This window comes from Petaurus breviceps, unplaced genomic scaffold (genome assembly GCF_028583685.1).
Source record: "Petaurus breviceps papuanus isolate PSGF00001 unplaced genomic scaffold, PetGlider_PUasm1.0 90849, whole genome shotgun sequence".
In the NCBI taxonomy this organism is placed as follows: Eukaryota; Metazoa; Chordata; class Mammalia; order Diprotodontia; family Petauridae; genus Petaurus; species Petaurus breviceps.
Window position 1 is genome coordinate 23,965,100 of NW_027187361.1, and position 22,313 is coordinate 23,987,412.

The 22,313-nt window shown below is 38.5% G+C and overlaps 1 protein-coding gene across 3 annotated transcripts in view; it reads right to left on the reverse strand.

The window, feature by feature from the left end:
• The window catches only part of CRACDL (CRACD like), a 230,089-nt gene that overhangs the window by 176,829 nt on the left and 30,947 nt on the right, over positions 1 to 22,313 (reverse strand). Inside the window, exon 1 of one of the 3 annotated variants that reach the window (XM_069072983.1) lies at positions 7,145 to 7,619. The exons of the other annotated variants lie outside the window; for them this stretch is intronic. Coding sequence (XP_068929084.1) covers positions 7,145 to 7,161 — 17 coding nt within the window. The 5' untranslated portion in view covers positions 7,162 to 7,619. Of the gene's footprint in view, positions 1 to 7,144; positions 7,620 to 22,313 lie in introns of those variants that run through there. 3 annotated transcript variants of the gene reach the window in all.

Here is a 22,313-nt window from a genome sequence, read left to right on the forward strand (position 1 = left end):
GGACAACTGAATGGTATGTGGTGGGCATATTACAAACAAAGAATTGAAAAGGCCAAATAGAATAAAGTGCTCATTGTATACATACATATATATATATATATATATATATATATATATATATATATGATTTTTAAAAATAGCTTATTTTGTGGTGAGAGGGATAACAGATGGCCAGCCCACATACTCCATTGCCATCCTCATTATGTTAAGAACTGAGGAAGGCCCCCAGAACACTGGGATGGATTCACTCTGAAGAATTTATGGGAAGATATGGACAAAAGTCATATAGAATGGGGGGCTAGGTGGTGCAGTTAATAGAGCATCGGTCCTGATGTCAGAAGGACCTGAGTTCAAATCAGGCCTTAGACACTTAACACTTACTAGCCGTGTGACCTTGGGCAAGTCACTTAACCCCAACTGCTCTCCAAAAAAAAGGAACAAAAAAAAGTCATACAGAATGGGTGAGCATATATGGCTCAGTGAGGTTATAAATGCATGTAAGTATTTGAGCTGTTTCACAACTTTGATAAACATCTCAGCTGTTACTTCATATTGATAAAGTATTTATACAGCTAAGATACTCCACTAGAGACCTCCCTCTGGGTTGACATTAGTCCATTAATCAACATTCTTTGGGTGTGGCCCTTCAACCAGTTCCAAATTCAATCAAACATACTATTATTCAACCAGCATTCCTTTACCTTATACATAAGACAAGGGTATCAGGAGAGAATGAGTCAAAAGTTTTACTGAATTCCAGATGTGCTATATCTGGCCCCTGCCTGAGCTACTAGTCTAGCTGCTATTTAGCGCGCGCGCACACACACACACACACACACACACACACACACCATAAACCAGAGATAATCATAGAGGGAAAGTAGTAGCATTAAGGCAGATCAGGAAAGCCTTGTTACAGAAAATTGGATTTTAGCTGGGGCTTGAAGAAGTCAGTGAAGCCAGGAGACAGATGAGGAAAGAGGGAATTCCAGACATGGGGCACTGCCAATGCAAAGACACAATCAAGAGATAGCATATCGTGTGTAAGAAACAGCATGGAGGCCGGTGTCACTCGACTTAAAAGTCCTTGGAAAGGAGTAAAGTGTAAGAAGCCTGAAAAGATAGGAACAGGTCAAGAAGGGCTTTCAAAGCCAAACAAAGGATTTTGTATTTGATCCTGGAGGTAATAAGGAGTCACTGAGCTTAATGAACAATGGATGACAGGGTCAGATCCTCACTTAAGGAAGATCAGCTGCACAGCTGAGTGAAGATAGGCTGAAGAGGGTAGAAACTTGAGGCAGGGGAGGAAGCCCACCAGCAGATACTGTAATAGTCCAGGTATGAGGTGATGAGGTGGCAGTATCAGAGGAGAGAAGAGGGGTGTATATGAGAGGGTCATGAAATTAGAATCAACAGGACTCGAGAAGTGACTGGATATGGAGAGTAAGTGGCGAGTTGAGGATTCCATTTTCCCCATTTGCAGACTCCGATATTTGCTCATCTCTAGTGATAGAATCATAGATTTGGAGCTAAGTATCTCAAAGGCCATCAATCCAACTATCTCATTTCACAAGTAAGGAAAGTGATACCTAAATGACTTGCCCAAGATTTTTTATACAGTAAGATATCATCAGAGTTAGAATTTGAACCCAGAACTCTGACTCCAGAGCCAAAGAGTGACCCTTCCAGTATACCAACCCTATGGCATGTCTCCTCATCTCTCTGATTTAAAGAAAAGAAAAAAAGCAATTATAGCAGCTCAACAATTATAACCACAAGTTCTTTTAGTATCCTAAGATGTGGTTTATCCAAGTTTAGTTACCTTGGACTCAATCACAGATATCCTCTTACTAGAGACCTTAATGTTAAAATATTAATACTATTATTATGCAATTATCTGATAGACCTAGACTGCATTGCCAAATTAAGTACCTATTTTGGGCTGCTTCATTTTCTTCCCCAAACTAGTGTTTTCAAGATTAAAACCATTATATTTTCACTTACTTTCTTGAGGTCTCATTTTTCCCATCTGTCAATAGAGATTTTCGCAATAGATGAGGGCATAACAAGTTTTGGGCACCAGGTTGCCATGGTGCTCGGGAATCCCACGGCAGCATCTAGCATTCTTGAAAATAGTCCAAATAACACGGGCAAACACAGGTGCATTTGCATGTCATGGTGACATGCAAATAGATCTGACCTTAAAGTCAGAAAACCTGGGTTCCAATCCTGCCTTTACTTAACAGCTGGAAGGTTTTGGTCCCTTAATCTCTCAAAGTCACGGCTTCTTCATCTGTGAAGTTCAGATCACAATACTTACATTGCTATATAGCCACTGGGCTATACAGTCAGGACTGAATCAGAGAATGAGTATAGAGTGTTTTGTGACTGTACAGCCCTACACAAGAACGTTTATGATGATGGCATTCCTGAGGGGTAAAGAGGCAGAGCGGATCGGGGCATGGTTTTGGAATCAGGAAGAGCGACACATACTAGCTGTTTGACCCCAAACAAGACATCCTGCTGACGATCTAGGCAAATTTCTAATACAAGAAGTTACTGGCAAGTTGCTCATCTGTATCTGTGTGGGGAGTTTCTATACTGGGAGTTCCCTACAATTATGAAATCACAATCACAGGCCTAGAAAAAATAATAGCTAATACTTGGATAGTGATGTAATGAAGTTTTTAAAATTTACAGCAAATTCATTGGATTATAATAATAATAATACCATGACATAGGTATTGTGATCTATAATTACCTACATTTTACAGATCAAGAAACTGAGGCTCAGGGCAGCTAGGTGGTGCAGCCCTAGAGTTAGGAGGACCTGAGTTCAAAATCTGGACACAGACACTTACTACTTGCTAGTTGTGTTACCTTGGGAGAGTCACTTAACCCCAAATGCCCTACACTTCCCCTTAAAAAAAAAATAAAATTGAGGCTCAAAAAGTCTAAGTGATTTACCCATGGTCACACAGCTAGTCAGTATCATAAGCTGATTTAAACCAAAGTCTCTCCTAATGCCAAGCCCAATCCTCTTTTCACTGTACCATAATGCTTTTCAACTTGAAAAAAAGTTGTTTGTAGAATTGGCCATTCCAACATGGCAAACATACCCACACAGCTACCAGCACGCACATTTCGATTTGGATTCCACAACCTTCACTGGAAGGGAGAGTAAGAATTTAGATCAGATGGGAGAAGTATGTTCTGGCCACCAGTGCTTTAGTCTACCTTGGATATAGCCCATGAGAAATTCTTTGGAATATATATATATCACACATATAAACAGAAAGGGACCTTGGAGAAGATCTAGTCCAGCTCCTACATTTTACATGGACAAACTGAAGTGAGAGAGATGAAATTACTGTTGATTGGTAGCAGACATGGGATTTGAACTATGGCCCTCTGACTTCAAACCCAGGATATCTTTACACTACACTTATATTTTAGCCATATATTCTCAGTTTCCCTCTTCCTCCTTTTTGTTTTTTTAGTCTCTCCAGTTAATCCTCAAGATCCCCCAAGAGCTGCTCAGTGATAGTAATTTAAATCTCAGATTGAGGTTAAGAACTGACGCTCATAGATAGACTTCTCCACACCCTATTTCTTGTTTTTCTTTCTTTCAAAGATAAAAAATATTTGCTTTCTAAATTTTGATGATGGCTGTACTTTCTAAGTTTCTTTTTGTGTGTAAAAGTCTATACTACTTCTCAAAGACAAAAAATTTACATTATGCTTACAGGTACTATACAGGCAATGAACCAAAGTCAACATTAAATGGCATAGTATTTAAATTAAGAAAAACTTAACTGAATGACAAAAAGACAGACAGTAACATAGTAATATGAGTAACATGGTAGTAGGAGCTTTTAATGTTTCTCTTTCTGAGCTAGACAAGTCTAACAGAAATATTAGCAAAAATGAAAATATATAATTGAAAAAACTGATAGTCTACAAATAAAATATTTTTGGCACCTTCTGAATGGAATTACTAAATAATTGTGCTATTGTATGGTATTTTACAAAAATGATCATGTATTAGGGCTCAGAATAATTGCATACAAATGTAAAAAAAATCCATTACTAAATGTATCCTTTAGCAGTCATAACACAATAAAATAGCAATTAATTCAGGTAGCACAAGTAAAAGACACAGACCTGGGGGTGGCTAGGTGGCACAGTGAATAGAGCACTGGCCCTGGAGTCAGGAAGGCCTGAGTTTAAATCCGGCCTCACACACTTAACGCTTACTAGCCATGTGACCTTGGGCAAGTCACTTAACCCCAATTGCCCTCCAAAAAAACCCCCAGAAAATTAGGGGAACAGGCAGGAACTACATAGTAAAACAAAAACTGGACTAGATGAGGAATCATGAAAACCAACTTCTATTCATCCATTAAATATTTATTCAGTTCCTATTGTATACCTTTTGATTTCAGGCACCAGATCAAGATATACAAGTACAAATAAGATAGTCTCTGTCTTCAAAGAGACCTGCAATCTATTGGGGCAATTATACACGTACACATAAACATAATATAGCAAGAATAAGAAGAGTACAGAGGAGACCAGAATTCTGGCTTCGTCACTCAACTGTGCGAAAATTTCCATTTCTCTGCGTCTCAGTTTATTCACTTTTAAACAAATATAATACCACCAGCTCTACTGACTTCATAAGACCATGTGTGAATCAAGTGAGATGATGTATATGAAAGTTCTTCGAAATAAAGTGCTACATACTCACTTTGGGGCCAAATCTCTATTTGAAAATAAGTAAAGTTAATCCATTAAGCTTTGAAACTCCTACCTTAGGGGCGGCTAGGTGGTGCAGTGAGTAATAACACTGGCCCCAGTGTCGGGATGACCTGGGATCGAATCCGGACTCAGACACTTAGCACCACACCCAGAAACACCTGGCTGTGTAACCTTGGGCAAGTTACTTAACCCCGACTGCTTAAAAAAAAGAGAGAGAGAAAGAAACTCCTACCTTAGAGATGAACTAACCTGATTTTGGTGAGTGAATGAGAATTCACCTAGCCAATTTTATCAGACCAGACCATGCTTCACAGTTCATGCCACCTATTGCCTTGTCCCTTCTGCTCTCTGACATGCCATAAATACCTCCCTTCCCTACTTGATTTGGGAATGAGAGTTAAATTAATTGCTCCCTGGCTATGCTCACTATCCTTGTGACTCTCCAGACCTAAATTCTCTTACCTGGTCACCACTGACCTATGCATACTGCTTTTTTTTCTCCCAACCTCCAATTAGAATATAAGCTCTCTGAGGGCAGAGATTGTTTCACTATTATATTGTGCTTAACACAGTGTATAACACATAGTACACACTTAATACAGTTAGGTCCCAATTAGTGCTGATAATAAAACGTATGGCATTATCTCATGTATTCAAAAGCTGTAAGAAATAATGAAAGCAACAGATTCAGAGAAATATGGGAAGATTTGTATGAACTGATGCATAGCAAAGTGAGCAGAACTGGAGAAGCAATTTATACAAGAACACCAATATTGCCGAGACAAACCACTTTGGAAGACTTAAAAACTCTGATCAACCCAATGACAAACACAATTCCAGAGGACCAACAATGATGTATGTGCTACTTATCTCCTGACAAAGGGATGATGGATTCTAGGCACACACTAAGACACATATTTTTTGGACATGGACAATGTTGGGATTTATTTTGACTGACTAAGCATATTTGTTACAAGAGTTTTGTTTGTTTTTTTTCAATAAGAGTGGTGAAGAAAATGAGAGGTGGAGGAGAAACTTGAATTAAAAAAAATGAAGTCACCAAATCTTAGCATTCCAGATGCTGCACAATTTCAATCCATTCTGTCTTTCTAGCCATTAATCTTCAAATCCACAGTGCCCTTTACCACTTCTGTACCTTTGTTCCTATCATCATATGCTTGAAATTTACTCCTCCCTCTTAGTTGCATTCTAATTACAATGAAGATCAAGAGAACACACATTTATTAAACACTTAATCAAAATGAAATGTCATCTTTCCAAAAAGCTTTCCTTGATTTCCTTCAAAGACAAAACCTCTCTCTCTCTCTCTCTCTCTCTCTCTTTCCTGTCTTTCTTCTCTCCTTCCTTCTTTTCACCTTCTCTCCCTCCCTCCTCTCTGCTTTTTTCCCCTCTCTCTTCCTCTCCCTCTCTCTGTTTCATTCTACCCCCATTTCCTTAGTTCTCTTAAGACACTTCATATATGCTTCTCTTACATGCCCATCATATTCTAATTTGTCTTAGAGTTATTTGTGCAAATGTCTTATCTCTTCAACTAGACTGCAAGGTCCTTAAGAATAGGAACAGCAGAGGTGGCTAGGTGGCACAGTGAATAGAGCACTGGCCCTGGAGTCGGGAGGACCTGAGTTCCAGTCCGACCTCAGACACTTAACACTTACTAGCTGTGTGACCTTGGACAAGTCACTTAACCCCAACTTCCCTGCCTTCCCCCCTCCAAAAGGCAAAAAAAAAAAAGAATAGGAACAGCATCTCATTCCTCTTTGTATGAACCAGCGCCTGGGGCAGGGCTGTGTACATACAGTCATGGGTTCTTATTAAATAAACAAAGAATTCTTGATGTTTTTGTACCATGTTAAACATCTGGGTAGTGCGTTTCCCCCTATCTCCTAGGACTGTCATTCCTATGATTAAACCTATTCCAACCCAACATACACTAAAATACACCCATCAGATACATTTTTAGGTGATAGCACAAATAAAGCATAAAGGAATGCTAAAAGAGAGGTGGAAACACAGCATTTATTACTTGGGGGTATTAGAGTCAAAGTATTAAACGCATCTGTGATCAATTACAGACCACTTGTTCTGACAGAACGCAGTACAAGTACAAGAACTAGTTTAGCCATGACTCCGGGGCGTATCCAGTCTGTGTCACGGGACTCAGACACGTCAAACATCTATTCTTCTTTTTGATCTGAGGGTCCTTGTCCCTCATGTTTTTTTGTAAGTCAACCACAGTCACACTGAACTGGGGTATAGCCTGCTCATTTGGGGCCCCAAGAGGTTGGGCTATTACCTGCTCAGTCTGTACAAAGGCATCCTCAAGGAAATGAAAGAAAAAAAGTAGAATCTCTATGAAACTTACAAGGGTTGATCTGGCATCAAAGAACCGGAACCAGTCTTTATAGAGGTCTCCTTCAAAGCTGCCCAGTTTCTCAAATTTCAGCTTGGCAAGCTGACCACCACTCCATGTTTGCAAGCCTTGCTGAAACATGGCTGAACCGATTCTGGGCTCCCTGCCATTTTAAACCATTTCACCTTACATATATTTTGAATGATTTCTTGAGACAGCCCTGAATCAGGGACTGTGGGAGGGGCAGCTATGTACAAAAATATGGAGGTCCATTTTCAGTCAGTACAACAGAAACTAATTGTAGGTTCAAGGTCTCTGAGGGTATCCACACAGAAAGAACATATACATCTCCAACAAGCTTGTTCAAATGAGTGTGAAAACATGTCAATCCTTATGATTAATCAGTCTCTTGACAGTCACAGCTGTATACAACTCAGTGGGGACACTAACTCAGTGTCCCTAGAGCTGAAAATGAAGTCTCTAGCTCTCCCTTCTCTGCCCCCCGCCCCAAGCCTCCTATTCGGTAAACATATACATCTTTACTATAGCTTCTAAATTCTTGAACATAATAGGTATAATACAGCCAGTGATGAAAAGTGAGAATAGTGAAGGAGTCTTAGCCTTCAATGTATTCATGGTAGCTGAGACTGAATTTTATTTGCTTATTACAATTCAGGAATTCCTTGGGTCAACAAATTTAGTCTAGGTTTCCATAGTTTAGTCTAGCACAGTTTCATTATTCTACTGATACCCACTGAATAAGAGGTGTTATTCAGGTATGTTTTGCCCATGCCTACAAGTTAGCTATTACACACAAAGATGAAGGCTAAATGGCATGTCAGAAGGGTACTGTAACTCTCTTGATGGGTCCAGGTGTGAGCTTACTGGCATACAATTGGCCTGGTCCTAATGAAATATCCTCTGAATTGTATCTTCAGAGGAAACTCAATTCTGCCTCTGGAATATTATGTCCATGGTAGCAAAAGCACTGGATCTAGAGTCAAGGCCCTTGTGCTGCGTTTTTGAATAAAAGGCCCCCAAAATATTTTTAAAATTACCTAGAATTCATTCACAACTACCTGTAAACCGAAGGAAGAAATGGTCAATCTCACTTCAGGGAAAATATCATTTTGACAAATGATACAAATGAGCTGTGAGTGGCAACAGAATTTTTAGTGCTTCATGGCACACTAATTTCCAGATATAGACTGGGAGTCCCACAGACCTAACTCATTCTATTCCATTTCCTTAAGTATCTTTGAAAAAGGATTGATCCGCATTCTTACAGATTTTGCAATGATCAAGCAGCTATTTCCAGAGGCACCAGAGTTATGAGTTCCTCTGGAACAGTCCTTTACAGTTGTTGCAAAGTATTTTCCAAAATGATAGCTGCACTAATCTGCATCCAGTCTGTTAATACACGTGTATGAGTGGGCTGGTGCATTTCACAGTGCTTTTGTGTGTAGGTGGATACACCATGGAAGAACTTCCAAAAAGAAAATTCAACATACACTGCCTAGCGCCTTCTCTTCCCCCTGTTATATAAGCTGAATCTGATCTCTTTCGTGTTGTGTATCTAAGATTACATTAGTTAAACACAGCCCAGGTAACTTAGTGTTTGTTCTCACTTCATCTGCTGAGGGTTTTTTTTTAATAGTTGCTGAAGTCTGACCTTGGAAACTTCATTGGAGTTCTTAGATCCACAGCACTAGATTATCGGCCTTGTCACTAGCCTGCTTAGAGATGGGGCTCTCAAGTTACCAGAAAGGTTATCCATCAACAAAGGTTATTATTCACAGTGGTAGGAGACCGAGGTCTTTCACTCTGAACAAGAACCTTATTGTCTCAGCTGACATAGGAGGAGCTCTTGGAGAAAGAATTAGCCTGCAAAAATAAGAACATCTCTACTTTGTTCACTGCAGTATATGGCACAGCCTGCCAGGACCTCGCTTCTCCTTAGCTTTGCTAATTATGAGCTGGGAATAAAGTGCAAATGAGGCTCTCAGTAGGCACTTATGTGTTCATCTCCCCTTCCCCAGAGTCCTCCTCAAGAAGTCTCTGCAAACAGAACGTCTCTGAGACAGCGAAATAAGCACCTTTGTTTCTTCTGTTTATAGTATTTTAAAATGTACCATTTCTGAACTCCAAGTCACCTCAAGGGAAACGTGGACTTATGTCTCCCATCACCCACAAGGGAAAAAATAAGCAAGCACAGTGGGTGGGGTTGTCACTGCTAAAAGCAGAAGTACCAGTCTGTCAATAACATTTATAAAAGCAACATGTGCATGCAGACTCCGGTACGAAGTGCCACGGGGGGATCCGAAAGAGGCAGATGAAACAAGTCTTGGCTTCAAGGAGCTAGTGATCTAATTTAGGAGACAAGACAGAAGTGGATGAAAAATACATAGAAAGATCAAATGCTGCAGCTCAAAGAAAACAGAACTCACGTTATGTTCACATGGACTACTCCATGAAAGGGAAGACACATACACAACAAGCAAAGGGGATATTAACATTCAAGGAAATAACTAATAAGTTGCTATGAACATATTATATGTTGAAATACTCCCCCCTTTTTTAAACAGTTAGAAATGCACGTTGAATTTGTTTTGTTGGTGTTTTAAGCTAATAAAATTATTTCTAAAAAAATTCATGTTAAAAAATAAAATTGATATTTAAATAAATAAGAGCACACACAAAAGACACTAGTAGAGAAAAATATTGTGTAAGCTCTGCAGAGAGGCCAGAGGGTGGAGTGTATTGGGAAGGATTTCACAATAGAAATGTCAGACATAACTCTACAAAGGAAGCGAGCTGTCCTGACTAAAGGAATGGGAGGGATAATAACAGCTCACACTCATACAGCACTTTAGGGTTTGTGAAGTACTTTCTCACAACAACCCTGAGAAACAGGCAAAACAAGGAGTATTGTCCCCATTTTACAAATGAGAAAACTAAAACTTAGATGGGAAAAGTGGCAGTCAGTGGATGGCCAGACCCAATGGCCCTAAATCCTGCTATCCTTTCTCTAAATGTGGAGCTCTAGGAATACATAAGGAATGCAGAATCAGGACTGAATTACTAACTTCATCTCGATCCAACATTTATTAAATACCTATTGTATGCAAAGCACCGAATTAGACACCTGGAGATATATAAACTTGAATAAAGTATGGCCCCTATTTTTCTAGGGTGTCTTATTATTTACACAAAGCCTTCTCTGACTTCCTGAATAAATAGAAAATGAGATGACCTTATCTTCTAACCAACATCCACAGTCTCATATCCCCAGACCCCAAACCCAAACCATGGTTGGTAGACATTTATTCTATACAAAGTACAAATTATGGATTTGCTCTCTGTCCAAGGATCTAGCTTTTGCTACCACACCTTCTCTTGGTTTTTGTACAGTATTGTATAGTTTATTGTATATTCTATGACCTTTTATCCATATTGATGTTATCAGTTTTACATTAGAACAAGGTTGGATGGCTCCTCTAAAACATACCAATAGAAGTCGTGGCCAGTTGACACTTTCCAGGAAAAAAGCAGATCTGTAATCCAGCCTTATTTTTTCTAGCTTACTGTAATAAGGCAAAAACAGCACAGAGTATCTCATCTGCATACTCTTCATCCACTGTAACCTATGATTAATTTTCTCAGGTCTCCCTCAGTTCAATCTAAACTTGGACCCTCTTGAGAGCAAACACTGTATTTGTCCATGTTGTTAGAGAGATCAAGCCTGGGTCCAAAGAAATAACAAAAAAGTAACCTTGAAAACTCCTAGTATGAGACAGAGAGAGAGAAAGAGAGAGACAGACAGACAGAGAGACAAACAGAGAGAGACAGACAGAGAGAGAGACAGAGAGAGAGAGAGAGAGAGAGAGAGACAGGGAGAGACAGGGGTGGGGGAGGGTGTGTGTGTGTGTGACTGAATCTTCCTTTAATGTGAATGGCCACAACCCCTTTCAGCAACTCAATGCTAACTAAAGACTTAGTGATCCACACTAAGGAGAGAAAGAGAGAGAAACAGAATAATAGAATCTTAGATTTGAAGTAAGTCTCACAGGTTATGTGGCCCAACCGATATATGCCCTCCAAGATTCCTAAACAAATGGGAATCTAGGGGCCACTAGGTGGTGCAGTGAATAGAGCGCCGGCCCTGGAATCAGGAGGACCTGAGTTCAAATCCGGCCTCGGACACTCCACACACTTACTGGCCATGTGACCTCGGGCAAATCACTTAACCCTAATTACCCTGCCCTCCCCCCTCCAAAAAAAAAAAGCAAAGAAAAAAAAAAACAACCAAATGGGAATCTAGCTTCCATTAGAAAACCACTGATGATTTACTTCAACTAAAGAACCAATATATGTAAATGCCTACTATGTAATGAAGAACTCACCACCTCCTGAAGCAGTCCATTCTACTTTTAGACAAATAATTCCTTGGGAATTATTTCCTCAAATTAAGTGCAAGGTAACCTTCTCTGAAATGCCTATATGTTATTAATAGCTCTACTCTCTGAGGCCAAACAAAACAGCAAAAACTAGCCTAGGAATCCTGGTCACTATCTCATCAGCTTTCTGAGGTTGATGTGAAGTATAAGAGAGGAAAATTATGTTTTCACTTAGCGGATACTCTAAAGACCTCTGATTCCTCTCATTTCTCCCTCACATTGAGCAGCAAGCAGTAAAAGTGATTACAAAGGATAAAATGTGTAAATGTGACAGCCAAGGATGTGAGTGACTCCTGGATAGACATTCTGCTTGAATTAATGAGTTTATTTATTTTTTCCAGATCAATTTCCTTTTGATTATATTCTGCACTTTCAAATTTGTTCAACATATTCAAAAACAGCCCAGGACTTCAGAAACATCTAATTTGCTCAATGTAATTCAAAGCAATCTCCAACAATGGAATCTATTGAAGGATAACTCATAAAAATGACTAATGTCTTGGGTAGTGATATAAGAAAAATGTTTGTTCTTGACAAGAGTTGTCTATTTTGACATCAAATGATGAACAAATTGTATAAAATATGTTGAATAAGGATTATTAGTATGGGGTCCATATATTTTTTAAAAATTATTTTGATGACTATTTCAATATCATTTCCTTTGTAATCCCATTTATCTTATTTTATACATTTAAAAACATTATTTTGGGAATGTATATGTAGAGCTTATCTCAGATTGCATTATGTCTTGGAGAGAAGGGAGGAAAGGAAGGAGGACAAAATTTTAAACTTATGGAAGTGAATATTGAAAACTAAAAATAGTGACCTTGGGCAAGTCACTTAACCCCAATTGCCCTCCAAAAAAAAAGAAAACTAAAAATTATTACGTTAACTTATTAAAAAAAATAAAAACAAAAACATTATTTTGGGAAGGGGTTCATAGGTTTTACTAGACTGACAAAGGGGGTCCATGACACACAAAAAAGTTAAAGACCCTTGATCTGTAAGTTTTATGGGGACCCAAGAATGTGTTGTTCATAATGACAAAAGCACAGATGCTGTGACCTGAAGTAAGCACTGGGCTTGTAAGACAGCACCAGGAACTGGGATGAGTAGACTTGTGCCCTTTCAGTATAGAAGGATGAGAGGAGGTTGTTTTATGAAACATGTTATGAGAGAGTTTGTTGTTTGATTTTCATTGCTTATCCTTTACCTTTCTTTCTACTTTAAATAAATGTACTATTATTTTCCTATGATATCCCATAACTGATTCTGACTTGTTTGGGGGGAAGGATTTGGAGAAAAACCAGGGCTTAGACTCAAACAGTGTCAATGAATTTCATCAGAGGGATGGGGCATTACAGGAACATGGAAGTGATATTTAGTACAATAAAGCACAGCAGCTGAATCACCAGGGCAGGAAGGAACAGGTGTTGTGGCACAGATCTGTTCCCTGGTGCTCCTGGTGACAGCTGCAATCATAGAACATACTTAGTGAGCAGGGTACAATTCCCATTGCTGGTGTTCTGTCACATTATTATTCTGTATCAGCTTATTTGAAAATGGGAAACATAGCTCAGATCCATCGAGGCAGAAGCTTCTGCCAACCCTGCAGCCCAGATTCATCACAACTAATTCCTTTTAGGTGTTCTCCAAAGCTCAGAAGGGACATGAACCTATGAGTCTCAGACTGGGGAAAGTGAGGGAGGAGGGGTCTAGAGGCTACATTACATACTATACCCCAAAGACATCAAAAGAAGAGGGGGAAAACATGCATAGAAAAATATTTCTAAGCATCCCTGTTTACAGTGGCAAAGAATTGGAAACCGGGGGTATGCCCATTAATTAGGAGGATAGTTGAGCAAATTATTGTATAAAAATGTGTTGTGCTCTAAGAAATGATGAAAGGGAACAGTTTAGAAAGAACAGAGTTTCAATGCAGATTGAAGCAAACTCCCTGCTCTCTCTCTTTTTCTTGTTTGGTTTTGTTTCCTCTTTCCCATTGTTCATTCCATTGGTTACAACCCTTCTTTACAACCTGACTAATGTCTAATGTGAAAGTATTTGCAGATCCTATACTTGATTGAATGCTGCCATGGGGTGGGGGGAAGAGAGGGAGGGGGAAAAATTTGGAACTAAATCTTGTAAACTAAAAGTAAACAAACAAATTAATAAAGACCCCCCCCCAAAAAAAGAAAGGAAACCGTTTCAGACTAATCCAGGAAGTCCCTTAGGAACTGAAACAAATTGAAGTGAGCAGAGCCAAGAGAACAATTTATACAGTAACATGAACATTGTTACAACAAACAACTCGGAAAGACGTTAACACTTCAATCAATGCAGGAGCATCTTTGATTGCAGAAGTCCAATGATGCCCAGGAGATGAAGGTCTCCACAGATGATCCCAGGATCTTCTCCAGAAAAGAGATGCAAGGCAAGACAAAGCACAGATGCCAAAGAGAAAGCACTTGAGGAATGCTTGGACTTCAGTGACTTCAGTCTGGCTGCCCCAGAACCAGACTTATCTGTCTCCCAAGAAATGGCTCCCTCTGCATTCATGGGAATAAATCAAAAGATGAACTATAACTTTAAAATTCCAGTTAGTATAGAAGTATAGGGGAATTCACTGGTGCAACTTCAGCAAAGGTATTTCAAATATTTTTTTATTTACTTCATTAAGCAGCTATATTTTTCGTACTTGAGTTTTGGTATCCTGTCAACACTAGGAATTAACAATGCATTTTACCTATTCTTTTAACCTAGAGACAAGAAGAAATAGGGTTTCCCTCCTAGAAAGCAAGGCTGTCATTCAAATCAGCATATCCTGTTTGGGAGGGAGAGTAGGAAAAAAAGGATTGTCTATGTGTAGTCCATATTTTGGGGGGATTTTCTGCTCTTATCATGCCATGTTACCATAAGGCAGAAGAGAGACATCAAAGAGAGAAAATGAGAAGATACCTTCAGAGTCCCCAGAAGTCCCTTAATGTAGAAATTCTTAACCTGGGCTCAATGAATAGATTTAAGGGTGTCCATGAAACTGGATGGGAAAATCACATTTCTATTTTCACTAACTTCTAACTGAAATTTAGGAATTCCTCAATTATGATTTTTAAAAAAAGACATTCTGAAGAAAGGTTCATAGGCTTCAGCAGACTGTTCATGACAAACAAAAACCGTGAAGAATCCGTGCTTGAATTACAAGCAGAAAGGAGAAAACTGGGAGACTTCTGAGAAACTAAGTAGCTTGACAGGGTGCAAGAATTTTAAGGCTATAAAGGTATGAGGCCCAACCAAGCTCTAGGAATGCCTTCTAAATCTGAAATTCTGTAGCTGACCCAAAGTTAAAATCAGAATTTGATTGGGCTATACAATAGTTAATAAAAATAGATGTTTAGTTAAAGTGATATCTGGGGTTAAGGTAGTATAGTATCTGTACAATCTATTTCTTTTTAAAATTAGCATCAGATTACATGTCTCTGTTTATACCTTATAAACTACAGTAAGTTAATTAATATTCTTTATTCTAACAAAAAAGGCCAGTTAGGCGGTGTAGAGGCTAGAAGACTCCTCTTCCTAAGTTCAAATCTGGCTTCAGACACACTGGCTGTGTGACCCTAGGCAAGTCCCTTAACCCTGTTTGCCTCAGTTTCCCCATCTGTAAAATGAACTAGAGAAGGAAATGGCAAACCACTCAGTATCTTTGCCAAGAAAACCCCAAATTAGGTCACAGAGTCAGATACAACCGAACAAAAACAACAAAAATTCTAACAAAATGGGTTATATAAATACCCAAAAGGATTTATGATTCCTGGGAGACTCCTGGTATAGAACCTCCCTCCACTCAAACTGAAACATTTTGGGGGCAGCTAGGTGGTCCAGTGAATAGAGCACTGGCCCTGGAGTCAGGAGGACCTGAGTTCAAATCTGGCCTCAGACACTTAACACAAAAACTATCCATGTCACCTTGGGCAAGTCACTTAACCCCAATTGCCCTCCAAAAAGCAAAAAAAAACCAAAAACCTGAAACATTTTATGATGAATCAATATAAGGGCCTACTATGTGCTACACTGAGCTAAGCAGTGAAATTACAAAAAGAGGCAAAAGATAGTCCCCGCTCCCAAGGAACTTACACTTTAATGGGGAAGACAACAAGCAAACAAATATGTATAAACAAGCTATTTATGGGATAAATAGGAAATAATTTAAAAGGGATGGCAATGAAATTAAGACATTAGGAACATTTTCCTGGAGAAGTTAGGGTTCTATCTGGGACTTGGAGGAAGCCAGAGAAGCCAGTAGGTGGAGTTGGGGGGGCATTCTAGGTATGGGGGCAGCCAGAGAGAATGCCTAAAGCCGACAGATGGAATGTCTTATACATGGAACAGCCAGGAGGCCAGCGTCACTGGTCAAAAAGTACAGAGCCCAGAGTAAAGTTTAGGAGAACTAGAGAGGTGAGAGGGGGATAAGTTATGAAAAGCTCTATCGCGTCATATTTGATCCTGGAGGTGACAGGGAGCCACTGGTGCTTATGGAGTTGGAGGGTGTCCTGATCAGACCCCTAATTTAGGAAAATCACTTCTAGAAAAAGAATGGAGTGGGGAAAGACCCGAGGGAGGCAGACCCACCAGCAGGCTATTGCAACAATACAGGCACAAGGTGATGCTGGCCTGATCTAGAGTGGGGGGAGTCTCAGAGGACAGAAGGCGGCATATTCAAAAGATGTCGCAAACATGAAATTGACAGTCTTTGGCAACAGACTGGCCATGGAAGACAGAAATCAAGGATGACTCCTAGGTTACAAGTCTGAGGGCCAGGGAGGATGGTGTTGCCCTCCACAGTAACAGGGAAGAGAGGACTGGGGAAGAGGCTGGCAGACACATGGGCATGTCTGTAGGCAGTGGGGAATGAGCTAGTAGACAGAGAGATTAAAAATAAGTGACAGCTTGGGAATGACAAAGGGGGCAATCTGGTGGAGAAGATGGGATGAAATGACATCACTTGAACAGAGAGAGGGGTTAGGCTTGTTAAGGAGTGAGGTCACCTCATCATGTGAAACATGGGTGAAAGAGGAGACAGTGGCAGAATGCCTCTGAGTGATAGGGGATGATGAAGAGGACCGAATAGGGAGCTCACAGCAAATGGCCTCGATTTTTTCCATAAAACATGGGACAAGATTCTCAGCTAAGACTGTGGCACACAGGTGGGGACTATGGGAGATTTGAGGAGGGACAAAAAGGTCTGGAACAGTCACTGGGCAGAGTGGGATGGTGAGTTGCTAAGGGGGGTATAATAGGATTGCCTAGCACCAAGCAGAATACACAGATGAGTCCTAGAGAAGTGCTTAATCAATCAAAAGGACTTATTAAATGCATACTACGTGTCCCACAGTGTGCTAAGCTCTGGGAATACAAAGAAAATAAAACTATTCTGCCACCACAACAGGAAGAATGGGAGCCAATGAGGACTTCAACTAGGATGGTGATTGTATACATTGGAAAGGGGACATATATGAAAAAGATGCAGAGAAAAAAATGATGAGCTTTGGAAACTGACTGGATATATGGAATGACTGAATGAGGACTTAAAAACCATGGAGGTTGTGAATCTGGATGAGTGGAGAAGAGGGATGGAAGGGTAATGTTTTGGACACATGGACTTAAAGATGCTTATGGGACAGCCAGTTTGAAACAACAAATAAGCAGTCAATAATGTAAGACTAGAGCTCAGGAGAAAGACTAGAGTTGGCTATAAAAATCTTGGAAATATCTACATAGAGGCGATAATTAGACATCAAGCAATTTGATATAGGTTATGCACATGCAGTCATGAAAAAAAAAAACCATATTAGTCATGCTGTGAAAGAAAACACAGACCCAATAAAACCAAAAAAAAAGACCCAAAAAATCAATGCTTTGATCTGCATTCAGATTACATCAGTTCTTTGCCTGGAGGTTGATGGTAATTTTTCATCCTAAATCCTTTAGGAATTGTCTTGGATCTTTGTATTCCTGAGAATAGCTAAGTCATTCACAGCTGATTACTGTACAGTATTGCTGTTATTCTGTACAATGTTCTCCCAGCTCTGCTCAATTCACTTTGCATCAGTTCATGTAAACGAAACCATCCTGCTCATCATTTCTTGTAGCACAGTAGTATTTCATCACACTCAAGCACTACAGTTTGTTCAGTCATTCCCCAATGGATGGGCATCTCCTCAATTTCCAATTTTTTGCCACCACAGAAAGAACTGCTATAAATATTTTTATACATATACATCCTTTTCATTTTTTAAAATCTCTTAAGGATAGAGATCTAGTAGTTGTATCACTGAGTCAAAGCATATACATAGTTTTATAGCCCTTTGGGCATAATTCCAAATTATTCCCCAGAATGGTTGAATCATTTCACAACTCCAGTGTGTTAGTGTCCCAATTTTCCTACATCTTCTTCAGCATCTAGAATTTTCATTTTTGTCATATTAGGCAATCTGATAAGTATATGGTACCTCAGAGTTGTTTTAATTTGTGGTTTTCTAATCAATATTGGTTTGGAGCATTTTTTTTTTCATATGGCTATAGATAGCCTTGATTTCTCCATCTGAAACTGCTTATTCATATTCTTTGACCATTTGTCAGCTGGGGAATGACTTTTCTTCCTAAAAACTTGGCTCATTTCTCTTTTTCTTTGAGAAATAAGACTTCTGTTAAAGAAACTCGCTATAAAATTGTCTCCCATCTTTCTGCTTTCCTTCTAATCTTGGCTGCACTGGTTTTGTTTGTGCAAAAACTTTTTTAATTTAATGAAATCAAAATTATCCATTTTATATCACATAACACTCTCCATATTCTTTGGTGCTAAGTTCTTTCCCTATGATAGATCTAAAAGCTAAACTATTCCATGCTCTCCTAATATGCTTATGGTATATCACCCTTCATATCTAAATCACATACCCATTTTGACCTAATTTTGGTATATGGTGTGAAATGTTGGTCTAAACCTAGTTTCTGCCAAATTGCTTTCTAGTTTTCCCAGTAATTTTTGTTTTTGCCCCCAAATTTTTATCTTTGTGTTTATTAGATAGTGTATTACTATGATCCGTATCCACTATTTATTGTATGTGCAATCTATTCCACTGATTAACCACTCTCTCTCTATCTTAGCCAGTGACAGATTGTTTTGATGATTACTACTTTATAATATAATTTGATATCTGGTACTGCTAGGTCAACTTCCTTCCCATTTTTTTCAGTAATTCCCTTGATATTCTTGACCTTTTGTTCTTCCAGATGAATTTTTTTATTGATATTGTTACTATTATTTTGTTATTGTTAGCATATATTTGTTATTATTATTCCAGATAAATTATTTGTTAATAACATCTTGTTATATTTTTATGAAATTTATTATTTGTTTCTACTTCTATAAATAATTTTGGATACTTTGATTAATACTGTGCTGAATAAATAAATTAATTTAGGTATAATTGTCATTTTTATTATATTGGTTTGGCCTACCCATGAACAATTAATACTCCCTGATTTTTCAGATCTGAATTTATTTGTGTTAAAAGTTTTTTGCCACTATGTAATTGGGCTTGTCTTGGCAGGCAGCCTGCCAAGTATTTTATATTGTCTACAATTATTTAAAATGGAACGTCTTTTTGTGCTGTTGGACACTGCTGGTAATATACAGAAATGCTGATGATTTATTTGACTCTTTATGTGGGAATTATGTGGGATTTTATACCCTGCAACTTTGCTAAGGTTGTTAATTATTTCAAACAGTTTTTTTAGTAGATTCTCCAGTATTCTCCAAGTATACCATCATGTCATCTGCAGAGAGTGATAATTTTATTTCCTCATTGCCTAGTATAATTCCTTCAATTTCTTTTTCTTCTTTTAGTGATATAGCTAGCATTTCTAGTGCAATACTGATAATGGGCTTTCTTACTTCACCCCTGAGCTTATTGGGAAGGCTTCTAGCTTATCCCCATTGCAAATAGTACTTGCTGATGGCTTTAGACTACTCTAATTTTAATAGTATTGCAAAGCTGAAAAATTTCTTTAATAAATGAAAGAAAAAAGAACAGATGATATTTGGGAAATATTTAATACTTTAGTTCATTTCTGTAGCACGTGGTGAACAAACAAGAGCAGTTTCTAAAAATATACTCACAGGTTTCTAACCTAAAGATATAAAGTATGAGAGATTGAATGGTAGTGCAGTGTAACAGAAAGAGCCTTGGCCTGGGAATCAAGAGAGCTGGAAAGGAAGCTTGGCTCTGGCACTTACTAACTGTATACCATAGGCACATCACTTAACCTCTCAGTCTCAGTTTCCCTATCTGCAAATGGAAATAATAATACTTGCACTACTTTTCTTGCAGAGTTGCTATTAGGAAAGCATTTCATAAACCTTGAAGCATTATAGAAATCTAAGATATTTTTACATACACATATCACACAAAAAATCCCTTCAGATTCAGTCACTACTGGTATGCTTTGATTTCCTTATTGAGCTAAATGTTCTAGTCAAGTCCTTTTACTAGGGTACGAAAAAAAGATTGGTTAATGACATTCCCATGGTTTGAAGGAATCTAAATTAGTCTGTCTTCTCAAGGTTCAGAATGGGAAAAGAGAACACAAGAATGGAAACAGGATATAAGCTGGGTTGAGACTTCAACTTGAAGACCAGTACTATTAAAACTGCAATGAGAGATCCAGGATGGAAGCTAGCTTCCAGAGAACCAGAATAAAGTGGTACATTAAATCTGAGAAGACCTCACGCCTTCTGATAAGGTTTTCCTATTCCCTGTTTTCTTTTTGATGGTAAGCTGGGATGTTCAAGACATGTTTCCCTTTGCATCTTACATCTCTCTGCTGACCCCAGGGACAGGGTATTGAGATATTAGACTTATTATTCATGTTAAGACACTACTAGAATGGAACGAGGAGCCATATAGGGTTTAAAATAAGTACTAACAATTTGCTGAGTGACATTTTTTCAATGACTAGGTTTCCTTGTCTGCAAAAATGCTGACAAAAATTTTTGCATCTTCAAAAGATTTTGTGAGGATTTCATCAGCTACTCTCATCAAACAATAAGCATTTATTAATTATCTACTATGTACTGGGCACTGTTCTAGACAGGATACAAATACAAAGAATGAATCAATCCTTACAAAGAGGCTACATTTTAATAGCAGTGACAAAAAAGTGTGTGTACAAATATATGTGTGTATGTAAATACAGAATAAATATAAATAAAATAAATACAAAGTAGTTAAATTCTAATTGCTGTTCAATAAAATATTGGTTATCATAATGTAATAATTGTCTCTACTTGTGTCCTGAAGCAATCATCATAAGCATTTATTAAGCATATATACTGAGTATAATATTAGGCATGTTAAACATATATTCTGCCTATCCCTTTAACAGTGATATGATGGAAAGAACAATGGATTCAGAATCAGAAGACCTAGGACTCAAATCTGTTGCTGACCTGTATATGACCATTAAAATAAGCAGGTCATTTCACATATAGGAATCTCAGTTTCTCCATTTGTAAAATAAAGAGGTTAGCTTAAATGACCTCTGAGTTCTCTTGCCAAGTCTTAATCTAAAATCTTAAAAACTTAAAATTTAAAAATAGTCAAAAATGACAAGGAAATATAGTGAAGAAAATAGACACAACGTAACAATGGGGAAAAAGAGATAAGGGCATCTAATGGAGTGGTGAGTTCAGCAAGAGTACAGAAATAGTATTTCCAAGGCAAATCACTGCCTTTCTCCCAAGCAAAGTGATTAAAAATGTGAGGGATTATAACAAATTTATTTCAAATTAGGGAGGTCTGGAATATCTAATGTCTGTTCTGGACGAAGGATTTGAGTCTCACCCTGTATGGTTAGAGTGGAGAGGGAAAGAAGGATTGTTTCCCATAAGAATAATTATAGCTATAAGTCACTCTATAAAAAAGAAGATCCCCTTCCAAAGAGGCAATTCAAATATTCATAAACTGAGTAAAATTCTGAAAACAACAGGGAGACTACTAAGAAATCTTTCGGTAAAGCAAAGGATGCTTTTATAAAGCAGACAATTACCCCTTAATCTATCTCCTTTTCAATTCAGAGTGCCCTTTAACAGAATTTGTTTCAAGTATGGTCTAACTATATATCACAATCCTATTGCAGCTCTGTCGTTAAGAGAGATGGGAGGAAGGGACAGCTAGGTGGTGCAGTGAATAGAGCACTGGCCCTGGAGTCAGGAAGACCCGAGTTCAAATGTGGCCTCAGGCACTTAACACTTACTAGCTGTGTGACCTTGGGCAAGTCACTTAACCCCAATTGTTCTGCCTTCCCCCCACCAAAAAGGAAAAAAAAGATGGGGAGACCTTACCATCTTTAAATCTGGAACTCAAAGTTTTAAAAATAAATGTTTAAAAAATTGTTTTTTACATGCAACTGGGAAATAAGATATACCAGCACTGGGGTATAGAAATCCATCTTGCCCTACTAGAAAGTTAGGGAGGTGATGGGGGAGGATAAAAGACAGAACAGACTGGGGGAATGGGCATTCAGTAGGCTTGCTATTTTTGGGTGGGGATAAGGGAAAGATGGGGAGAAAAACCTGTAATTCAAAATCTCATGGAAATGAATGTTGAAAACTAAAAATAAATAGAGAGAGAGAGAGAGAGAGAGAGAGAGAGAGAGAGAGAGAGAGA